Source organism: Zingiber officinale, chromosome 6A (genome assembly GCF_018446385.1).
Source record: "Zingiber officinale cultivar Zhangliang chromosome 6A, Zo_v1.1, whole genome shotgun sequence".
In the NCBI taxonomy this organism is placed as follows: Eukaryota; Viridiplantae; Streptophyta; class Magnoliopsida; order Zingiberales; family Zingiberaceae; genus Zingiber; species Zingiber officinale.
In genome coordinates this window covers 75,761,637-75,773,384 of record NC_055997.1, presented here as the reverse complement: position 1 = coordinate 75,773,384, position 11,748 = coordinate 75,761,637, and the positions used below count along the sequence as shown (strand labels likewise).

The 11,748-nt window shown below is 34.7% G+C and overlaps 1 protein-coding gene across 3 annotated transcripts; it reads left to right on the top strand.

Annotated features, from left to right (window-relative positions):
• The first annotated feature begins 2,221 nt into the window (after positions 1-2,221).
• LOC121996611 (diacylglycerol O-acyltransferase 1-2-like) lies at positions 2,222-10,236 on the top strand. Of its 3 annotated transcripts, none has more exons than XR_006116125.1 (16): positions 2,223-2,676; positions 3,268-3,348; positions 3,879-3,952; positions 4,024-4,099; positions 5,759-5,826; positions 6,669-6,792; positions 6,875-6,973; positions 7,165-7,266; positions 7,359-7,495; positions 7,794-7,875; positions 7,974-7,994; positions 8,582-8,644; positions 9,293-9,340; positions 9,456-9,505; positions 9,799-9,852; positions 10,012-10,100. XR_006116125.1 is itself a non-coding variant. In XM_042550627.1 (16 exons), the coding sequence occupies exons 1-16, from the start codon at positions 2,284-2,286 to the stop codon at positions 10,114-10,116; spliced, it is 1,590 nt and encodes a 529-aa protein (XP_042406561.1). In that variant the 5' UTR covers positions 2,223-2,283; the 3' UTR covers positions 10,117-10,236. The 3 variants fall into 3 exon arrangements, 2 of the variants coding, with proteins under 2 accessions (XP_042406562.1, XP_042406561.1); XM_042550627.1 differs by having other exon boundaries at positions 9,443-9,505; positions 10,012-10,236; XM_042550628.1 differs by lacking the exon at positions 3,268-3,348 and having other exon boundaries at positions 2,222-2,676; positions 9,443-9,505; positions 10,012-10,236.
• The last annotated feature ends 1,512 nt before the right edge of the window (positions 10,237-11,748 follow it).

The window sequence follows — 11,748 nt, the reverse complement described above, 5'->3', positions numbered from 1 at the left end:
ATTATCTTATATATATATTCACATCAACTTTCACTTTCTAAGGGGGCGTTTGGTTTAGGGTAATAGGAATGGGGAATGGGAATGGGAATCATTGATTCTCATTGTTAATGTTTGGATTATAGGAATAGGAATACAAATAAGGGAATGAATCCTTGAAATTGGGTAATGACTCATTCCCATGTACCTCCCCTTCAATGAGTCATTACCCTATTTTCATCAATCAAAATATTCCTTTATTCCAAAAATACCCTTGACTTAAAACTAAAATTTTCTCCATTAATATCAAATATCAAAATATATTTATTTATTTTTTCTTTCATATCACTTATCTCTCCTTATTCTCTCTCATTATATTTTCCCTCTCATCATAGTTTCTCTCTCATCATTTTATCACACACTTTCTCTCTCCTTAATCTCTCCTATCACACACTCTCTTTCCTCTTTTTTTTTCTCATTACACTTTCTCTCTCATCATACTTTCTCTCTCCTCACTCTCTTCCATCGCACTCTCTTCCTTCTTTTGTTCCTCATCACACTTTCTCTCTCATCACACTTTCTCTCTCCTCAATCTCTCCCATCACACTCTCTTTTCTCTTTTTTCTCATCACACTTTCTCTCTCATCATACTTTCTCTCTCCTCACTCTCTTCCATCGCACTCTCTTCCTTCTTTTGTTCCTCATCACACTTTCTCTCTCATCACACTTTCTCTCTCCTCAATATCTCCCATCATATTCAATGTTCTTTTTTCTCTCACCATACTTTTCTCTCTCCTCAATCTCTCTCATCACACTCTCTCTCCTCATTTTTTCTCACTATATTTTCTCTCTCTTCATCCTCTTCTATCATACTTTCTCTCACATCATATTTTCTCTCATCGTGCTCTCTCCAATCACACTCTCTTTTTTCATTTTCTCTCATCACACTTTCTCTCTCTTCATGCTTTCTTATCACACTTTCTCTCTCATAATACTTTCTCTCTCATCATTCTCTTTCATCATATTTTTCTCTCACATTCATCTTTCTCACATCTAATTTTTTCTCTTATTTTCCTTTAAGGGTAAAAAAGGAAACTTTGATTTATTCCGATAGAAGATATACAACTAACCAAACATTACTTTTAAGAGTGATATCCATGCTCATACCCATTCCCATTCCACAATACAATGATTCCCATTCCGATTCCTATTCCTAGGAAAGAACCAAACGCCCCCTAAATCAGTCGAGTTCGATTCGGAGACGAACTCATTCCTAAGAAGCATCGCTTTGTGGTGTAAATATGCTGACCTTGCTCATGGTGTGATCACACTAGTTTGGAAGATTATTCTATATGTATTTTATTCGTGTTTCAACCCTATCACAAGGGAATTATTTTTAAGTAGATTAAAAGGGATAATTTATTAAAATATCCCTAATATTTTAATTGAATATTGATTATGTTCTTAATATACAACGAGACATTTTATGAATGTATTATCCAACCAGACATTTTATTTTAGTTGAAAGTTAATCTCAAAATTTATTAGAGCAAATATTCATACAAATATTAACTATGTCAATCTGTGAGATTTTTTTTTACTGGATTAGCTTCTACAAAAGGTCATATCGTGACCCCGTGTGTCGCACAGCTATCTATAGAGAGATAAATCATAAAATTAAACAAGTCACTATGTAGGAGGGTATTTTTCATCGGCTACACCAGGAATTGACTCTTATCTATTTCTACAACTCTATCATATAGTGACTAGCTCGACTATGCCAAGTGACATTTTTTATTTTTTTATTTTTATTGAATTAATTTTTTTTATTATTTTTTATTTTATTTTTAAAAGATTATTATTTTGATCCTATATAAATTTTCCATCTAACATAAATTGAGAAGTATTCTTAGACCCCTTCTCATGGAAGGAACTTTTTTTACTGAATTAATTGTTATAGTAAAAGATGAAGTTCGTCATCTCAATTACATATTACATATATTCATCCTATAATCATCTGTAGAAAAAGATAAATTAAAAAATTATAATTAATCACTGAATTAGTGATAGTAAAATGATTACACTCATCACAAATATCCTCGCAATCCGTTAAGCCGGTTTACGTAAAATGAGATAAATGAGGAGCTCAGTGTATAACGCCACCGAATTAGTGAATATTGATTTGGTGTCCTTAATTATATATTATTCACAAAATAGTGGTCTATATATATATATATATATATATAGAAGGAATCAAGTCCACCGGCCTCCACCGTCGTCAACTAATCGACGACACGCGGCCAGACCATGGCAACGTCGAGCGATGGACAAATCCAAACCCTAGTCCGGCCGTCGGAGACCGACCTTTCGTCCTCCGATCCCCTCGTCCACCGCCGCTCCTCGCCCTCCCCTCCGGGTACTACCGACGCCTCCCCCGGCTCGAGCTCCCATAGGCCCGCCGAATCGGCCGGGCAATCGGATTCCAGGACCAGTCCCGACTCGGCCGTGTTCCGTCGTGCGATTGCTGGGGATGACGGAGAGGGTTCGGAGGAAGGGAGGGGCAGCCTGATGGCGCCGAGAGACAAAGAGAATCAAGGGAGTGGAGGCTGGATTCCGGCTAAATACAAGTACCGAGCGTCCGCGCCGGCGCATAGGTGGATCAGGGAAAGTCCTTTGAGCTCGGATGCTATCTTTAAGCAAGTAAGTCATACTGTTAATTGGTTTTTGGGTTTAACCTCACCTCGATTAAGTCATGCGGTTACAATTTGACTTTACGCTGCAATGATATTTCATCCAACTTTATACGGCAGCAATCTCATTTGACAAACGGTATGCATGCTAATGTTAAATAGGTTTTATTTGCTTTAGTTTGCCTTTCCCTTCAAATAACTCATTTCTTGATGGCGCGCAATGGAAAAAGTTATTAATCAAATAAATTGGTTGACTATTACTTGGAATCACCTACACAATATGTAGACACAAGTTATTATCCAGTGAAAAATTTGTTCGCCTTTTATAATATCTGAATGCACTACTGAAGTGTTTAATTGAGGAGCGGCATGTCTCTGACTATGTATCTTATACTCTATTTCTGGATTGCTCAAGTCAATTCCATTGTATTTCAGATCTCCAAACAGATATATTGACATTCTTTCCTATTAATTTGTTAGAGTTTGTTCTTGTTATGGGTCAAGATTTGGAATTGTTGATTTGTTGTTTTACTGAGCTTATTTTCTTACTGACTTAGTTTTGCTAGATCCTTATCCTTTCTAAGACTCTCTTTGATAATAGAGCCATGCTGGTCTTCTTAACCTCTGCATAGTAGTGCTGATTGCAGTTAATGGAAGGCTGATAATTGAGAATTTGATGAAGGTTGCTTCTTCTTCCTTTCTCTTGTTTTCTTAGCAAATAATTTTTTCCCTTAGATTGCATAGATATAAGTCTCTTCTTCATTTATTTTCTACCTTCTACATTTCAATACAATACATGAAAAATTAGATGACTTTATTTATAATTGAGTCACCTTCACGCTGCTTCTACATTTATTTGGACCTGCCTCCAGGGGCACAATGCAGTTGGTAAATGGATTTGGCGGTGAACCCACGAAGCAAGGTTCGATTTTCGCTGGGGGCATGCCCGCAGTGTTGAATTTCGAATTTCTCTTGCACATGGTCATCAAATCCAGAGCTGCTTGCACTTCCCTGGTTTACCAGGTGTCCAGGAAGTAGGGTCGAACCATACACCCTAGGAAACGGCACAAGCTGAATACCTAGGAAGCATACATTTATTTGAACCTCATGTATTTTTTTGTTCACCTTCATGTTAAATGTATAATCAAGTGTATTTCTGAATTTATACAGGAATATGGAAAATTTTCATAGTTATGTTTTTTATTTTTGCAGTATGGCCTGCTCATAAGAGCTGGGTTTTGGTTCAGTTCAAAGTCACTGAGAGATTGGCCAGTTTTGATGTGTTGGTAAACTTTGACAACTATATTTTTTGTTCTAGAGCTAATGTAGATTCTATCTGACATGTTAAAGTTTCCAGCCTTACACTCCCAATATTCCCCCTTGTTGCTTTTTTGATCGAGAAACTAGCATGGCGCAAGTTTATTTCTGAACCAGTAAGTAGTTTTTTATGTCCATTTTTTCATTTTCTCTATCTGGATAAGTTATGAATTTTCCATATTGAAGTTGAACATTGATGAAGCTCTATCACGATAAATTAATTAGAATTTTGAAATTGAAGTATGAGCATTGCTAATTTCCACGATTATGCCTGGTACTCTTGCTTTTGATAATGAGAATCCATGGAAATTTTATGCTATGTCAAATTCCAAAATTTTTATTTTTTATTCTTTGTCATTGAGCAATGGTGCCAGGTAGGAGATTTGATGGAAAGTTTCTACTTTAACACAAAGGCAGGTCAAAAAGGTGGGGCAAACCATATTGTTGGAACTTATTTTTATACTATTCTGATTTTCTCTTCATAGAAATTTATATTATGTTGACCTCTCGGAAGATATTTTGGTAAAATGTGAGTATCCAAGTCATAATTCATACTTCTACTGAATCTATGGTTTTATCTAGGTGAACATTCCTACTAAGTTGTGGAATGATTTAAAAACTTGTGAATTTTCTGCTAGGTTGTAGACCCTTCCAGTTATATACTTTGATTTTTGATGTCTTGGATGCCTGGTGTCTTCTTTGACATGAGTCATCTTTGACTGTTGGAGAAGAGCATATAGGCCTATGTGCTATATGCTTAGAGGGTTCTAGTAGATTTGTTGGAACCTCTTTGCATTCCAGTAGTACAGTTTGTTATCTTAATTAAAAGGCATTGATCTAGTTGGCGAAACAATTAAAGATGAAAGTGACAAGTTCCATTTTCAGTGTAATAGGTACCTTGGTTTATGTCATAACTTCTTTCTGATATTTAGTTCATGTCAGAACTCAAATTTGACTTTAGCAAAGTTATCTTCTTTGAATGAATGAATGGAAATTTTATGGTAATTTGAAAAATCAGAAATGGAAGCATGGTAGCCCATATTTATATACTGTGATCGTCAGCATGGTGATAGCGGCACTACTTTTTGGTGCAATACCTTTCTGTTATGATCAACCAAAACAAATTTGCAGTTCTTGATCCTTTTTCAACATATAATAGCTTATTTTTTGCCCATTTAGATGGATTTTACTTTGTGGATTCCTAAGGCCTGGGAACTTTAGAGTTTTTTCTGTATTTGTTGTTTAGTTGTTTCCCTTGACATTGAGAAAATTACGGTTTATTTTTGCATGTATCCCAATTTCCTCTTCTTTTTTCCTCTCTACATCTATAATCCTTTTTATCTGTCAGAGCAGAGGCATGATATGAATATACTCGTCCTATTATATTGTTTTGTTATACTGATGGAACAGCCTGTGTGGTTTGCATATAAATGATGCTATGTTCATGTGATGACACGACTATCCTGTATTTCTAAATACATTCCAAGAATAATATGATTGAATTAGAAGGGACAAGGTATGCAAGTGCACACAATATATCATTCGTGTGTTCTGCATGTATTTGAAAGTTAGGTTCCATAATCATCATGCTTGATTGTGCTTTATGTCTTCCTATGTTATTTTGCTAGAATGATGGTGGTTTCTTGTTTATGCTCCATACTTGCATTCTCTGTTGTTTTTAATTTTTGACCAATGACTTTGAGTGATGCAGAAGTTCTTTATATGAATTGGAGGATTTAGCTTTCACTTATTCCAGTAGTCTTGATTGTTCACAGGTAGTTATCTCTCTTCATCTGATGCTTACAACAGCTGAAATTGTCTATCCAGTTTATGTGATTCTTAGGTAATGGTTATCCATTTTCTTTTCCTGTGTAATTTTTTAAATCTAGATTACTTTCAGAAGTCATGAACCTAATTTTGTATTTTTGGAGTGTTCCTGAAGCCAGTTTTAAGTTTCCACACATGATATATTAAATTTCTAAATTCTAATGTTGCAAGCTGTAGAACGTTGAAGTGTTCAAGTACTATAGTTTTCCTAGATAACGATTGTCTTGCTTGATGTACTTGTCCTTTTACACCAACCATCTTTGCTTGTGAGGATTTTTGTCCTTGTAATTTTATCATGGTGTAGAGGAAATGTTTCAGTTTGGTAAATAATACATATCAGAAAAGATAAAAAGAGGTATAATAACAGATGGTGAAGAATTGACTCACAGAGTTAATTACTTTGTACGCTGATTTTGTACTTTTTTGTTAGTTTACATCAAGAAAAATTAATGGCATATATTGAAGAATGAATTTTCTCATCACTTATAAATAGATTAGGAAGTATTTTACTGAAGAAAGAAGAATGAATCCTCATATTTCTTATAAATGTATGATTTAGTTAGCAATCTGGATAATTTCTTCTATGGAGCAAATTTATTTTCTGTTGATGGTCAGGAACTTACAGTCCTCATATTGGTAGATGCCAATTTGTTATTTTCTGATATATAACAATTTTATAATCGTTTACATATCAGCTCACTACATTATTGTAGTTAGATATGCACAAATCAGAAAATAACCAACTATTGTACCCTTCTAATTTTCTTTCTCCCAATTATTTCTAATTAAACATGCTCTTAGTCACTGTTCTATCTTTTCCTATGTTTTTTGTTAACTTCTGATGAGGATAATTGTCAGGTGTGATTCGGCAGTTTTATCTGGATTCACATTGATGTTCTTTGCAAGCATAGTTTGGTTAAAGCTTGTGTCATTTGCACATACAAATTATGATCTACGAACACTTATCAAATCATTTGATAAGGTAATTTCTCTTACCGAACATTATATATCTCTATCATAACTGTAATATATTTGTTGAAGGAATAATATGCTTTTATGTTTAGGAGGACACATCTACCAACTTATCAGGCATTGATGCTGAGGAGGGTATTAGCTTCAAACAGTTAGTGTACTTCATGTTGGCTCCCACACTTTGCTATCAGGTATTTCATTTTGAAAAGTTATTCTGATTATATGGACGTGGGACTGGAATAGACTTCTATGAACTTAATTTTTGTTCATTTCCATTTCCCTAAGATCACTTTGCTTGTTTTCTTTTATTTTTGAAATTAACTAAGAAACATCCTTTGCTTCCCAAGTTGGTATAAAATTTCTATGATTTCCTTTGTTGTAGCAAAAATATCCTCGTACAAAGTGCATTAGAAAGGGCTGGGTGATCTGTCAATTTATTAAGTTGGTGATTTGTACAGGTTTGATGGGCTTCATAATTGAGCAAGTAAGCAGTTCTTACAATCTTACTTCATAGTCTTCAGCCTCCTATTAAGTCAGTTAAATTGAATTTTTTATATATTTTTTTTCCTTTGACAGTACATAAACCCAATTGTCCAGAATTCTCAACACCCTTTAAAAGGGAATCTTCTATATGCTATAGAAAGGATCTTAAAGCTATCAGTTCCTACCTTGTACGTGTGGCTTTGCATGTTCTATTGCTTTTTTCATCTATGGTAAGTCATGTATAATCCATCTAAACAGTACTGTCTGTATGTCAATTTCTTTCTTTATCTAAACAGTACTGTCTGTATAATCCTTTGGAAATATTCTACTGACCATACAGTTCATAAAATGCATGCCAATTTTTCATGACCATTTAATTTTCAATGAAGGTTCAAAGAATCCTCACTTTTTCTTTTGCAAGAATTAGTGAAGAATGCCTATACTTAATACTGTAAAATGTTTAAAATGATTTCAATTTGTAAATAATTGGATGAAAAGTACATATTCAATCTCATCTTCTGATTGTAGGCTTAATATTCTTGCTGAGCTCCTTTGTTTTGGTGACCGTGAGTTCTACAAAGATTGGTGGAATGCAAAAACAGTTGAAGAGGTAGGTTATTCTGTGAACTGTTTTCCACTTATATAATATTTTTTAACTTCAATTCTTCTCCCTCTGTTATTTTCATGTACTTTTTTGGACTGGATCAGTATTGGAGAATGTGGAACATGGTACGTCTATTATCGACTCCTTCAAGTTATATTGAGCACCTAGAAACTTAACATAAAAATCTACCTCTTCAATACATGGTTTCTGACTCTTGAATATGTTTCTTCTTCATTGTCTGTTGTAAGAAAATACCTTTCAAGATTGTTGGTTTTAGAAGTTTTCTTGTTTTTTCCTGATTCATGCAAGACCATTTTGATTGTCTTTGGTTCGTTCATTCATCATATTTACTAATAATCTAGAGGTAAATAAGTAGCCATTCAGCACTCTGTACGTCCATGGAATCTTTTATTTCATTCTGTTGACTATAAATGAAACTTTAAAATTTAAAATAATAGAGTATGGAACTCTTCATTTTGCCAATATATAATTTTAAATATGAACAAAATCAGTTATTTCAATGTTTGTTCAAATTATGATTTTGGTTGCCTGAAAGGTAATTTAGATCATCTCATATTCTTATGCCCTTTCTTCACAAGCATATTCATGTGATGTGATGTTTTTCTTTCATACACACACACACACACACACACACACGATGCAAGGATTTCTTTAAGTGGTTCCTCTAAACATTGTTTTTTTGGTTACACAGCCTGTCCATAAATGGATGGTTCGCCATATATACTTTCCTTGTGTACAAAAAGGTTTACCAAAGGTAAAGTTTCTGAGTTTTAATTTGAGATGGTTTATGTGCACTTTCACTCGTATATGTAGTTGTCTTTATCTCCTCTTCATCATTCTCCTTAACATATTCCTCTTTATGGTAATGCTTTCACTCTTGCTACTTTTTATGGTGTTTTTGGTATTCATATCAAACTAACAGAGTTTGAATGACAAATATAAGTTTTTATAATTGGACAAATTGAATCAATTAAAGATGGAGGGACACCAAAAAAAATTATTGTTAATGTAATTGAAAATGATCTAAGATATACGAGTCGTACTAATATTATAACCTTACATTGAGTTTAACAAAGGAGTCGACCTTAAATAGTTGATATTAACATGTCTTCATGATAAAGATAACTGAAAGTTCAAATGATCCAGTGTTCCATGAAATTGGATTAAGAGATGATTAATTGCTAGAAGTAAAAAACAAAGAAAAAAGTCCATCATCTAACTACAGATATCTTGGATATCTTTTTGATCTCCATCAAAGAATACTGTTCTTTCCTTTCTTTCAGTTTGCAAATTATACCTTGTAAATGCATAAAGATATGTTGCTGAGTGGTGAACAAGGACTTCAAATCATTAAGTTTTTAATTCTAGTTTCTGGCCTTTTATTTTTAGTACTTGATTGCAGGGTATTGCTATTTTAATTTCGTTCCTGGTTTCAGCCATATTCCATGAGGTATTTATTGTATTTTGCTTTCTGTAACAATGTTTATATCATGTTTACAATGTTGCAAATAGTTATCCTCTTATCATTTGGTTTAACAATGTCAAACTGTAGCTATGTGTTGCAGTACCGTGCCATATAATCAAGTTTTGGGCATTTCTAGGAATACTATTTCAGGTATATAAGAATCACTTCCCAAAGTTTATCAAACACACATTATGATTGTGCTGGCTTAGCCTGTGTTATTCTGAATATATATAAAAAAAAAAATCTACCTTAGGTTCATATTTTTTTTAACATTCAAGCTGAAAAAAGTCAGATGATAAAACATTATTTTTGGAGTGATAATTAGATAATGATTTGTTCGAGCAATGTGGATTTGATTTTCATTTAATTAAATATATAGTCTTTAGCCGCTTTTAGTGCTTTTCTTTTGGCTAATTCTGCATTTGCTTATTTTCGTGTGGCAGATCCCATTGGTCTTCCTAACCAAATACCTCCAGAACAAATTTAGAAATACCATGGTACAATTCCTTTCAATTCCACATTATCTATTTCTGTTCTAATCAATATTTTGAAACGAGATCAAACCAACATGATTACTAGTTTGATTTCAATTGCTTGAGCATGAGATTTGCTTACGTATCATGAAGAGTCTAACTTGTTTTATGCTGAGTGGGCAGGTGGGCAACATGATCTTTTGGATCTTTTTCAGCATTCTTGGTCAACCAATGTGCGTCCTCTTGTACTATCACGATGTCATGAACAGGAAAATTAGAACCGATTGATCTAAAACTCAACATTCATCCTGTTTTCTGCGTTTAATGAAACAAGACACACATTATAATAACCAGGCAATTCAATGAAAACAAGACATTTCAAATTTCTTGTTATCTTGTTTATCCAAATGGTTTGGCTCTTGCAGTGTTTTCCTTTTTTGGCTCTGGTTTGAATATTTTTGAGTTTCCTGTTGATGGTTTAGTTGAGATTATAAGTGCATATTTATCAGAAACTGCAATCATACTGGGGAAAAAATGAAAATTTTATGCTGTTTATCCAAATGATTCGGTTCTTGCAGTGTAAATTTTGCATTGGGATACTGATCGCTGAAATATTCAACACTGTTCTTGGTATTTGTTAGGTTGAGGATTATGTCTTTGGCATTTATGTCATTAATACTAAACCGGTTGCAGTTAGGTTGATACAATAAACAAGGAGCAAAGGTGCTTCCACTCGATAGTTTATTAGATAGCGTATAGCCTTCAAGCTCACACCTTTGTGACCAAGTGCTTCGAGTATGAAGTTAGTAGCTTCCTTTCGTCCCTTGGTTTCTACACTTTAACCAACAAATCTAACAAGTAGGTGACCTCTAAAGAACAAGCTAAGAGGCTCGAGCGTCTTCACAAACCAATGCCAAACATCTGAATTATTTTGTTGAATAGAGTGTTTATTTGGTGTGAAATAAGTCTAATTAATTATTTCAATTAAAACATTCAAAAATAGCAAGGTTTTGGGGTGCCTGCCTGTGTATTGCTAGGGCTGCATAGGAATAAGAATAATATTTTAGTTTTTATATGTTGATTAAAAATGAAAAAGATACACAACAATGTTATTTAAACATATAAAGAACATAATATGTGTGTATATTCATAATACTTCTTATTTCTATTTATGGACTGATGATGTAAAAAAAAATAGTCTGGTGCATGAAGCTCCTGTCATGCGGGGTCCTGAGGAAGAATCTATTGTACGCAGCCTTACCTTATTTTTTTTAAGAGGTTGTTTCCAGGATGTGAACTCATGATTTTTTGGTCACATGGCAACAACTATACTATGCGGACTGATGATGTAACTAAACATAAAAATGAATGAGCACAATCTTTGCTCGTATACAAACTCAACGAGATAAGTTAACAAGTTTGAGCATTATCAAGCTTTGCTCATATAAACACATAAATATGTCACTTGCAACATCAAAAGCAATGTGAGGAGGCGGGTATGGAGGTTTCCTATCGGGTGTTTGGAGCCGAGAGACAATGAGTGGAAGGCCTCTGATCCGGTGGTAAGAACAGGGACCCCCCTCTCAGGGAAGTCAATGCCACGTGGAAGTCAAAAGGTCAAACGGCCGACCGGAGAAGGGGAGACCGGTCGGCCGAACGAGGTCACAGTGGAATCAAAAACAACCCGACGGGGAGTCGGGTCTCCGACGCTCATGGGAACGGGGTCGCCTGTCCGATCGGGGAGCCCGCTCGGACGAAGGCCTAAAGTAGCATTACTGTGAACAGTCAGCAGAGCACACGACCGGAAATCTCCCGAGCGGACCAGCACATACGACCGGTCGGACGTGAGGGGACTGCCGACTAGCCGGACGCTCGGCATAGGGTAAGAAGAGACAAAAGGACAAGGGAACAGCTTCTGAC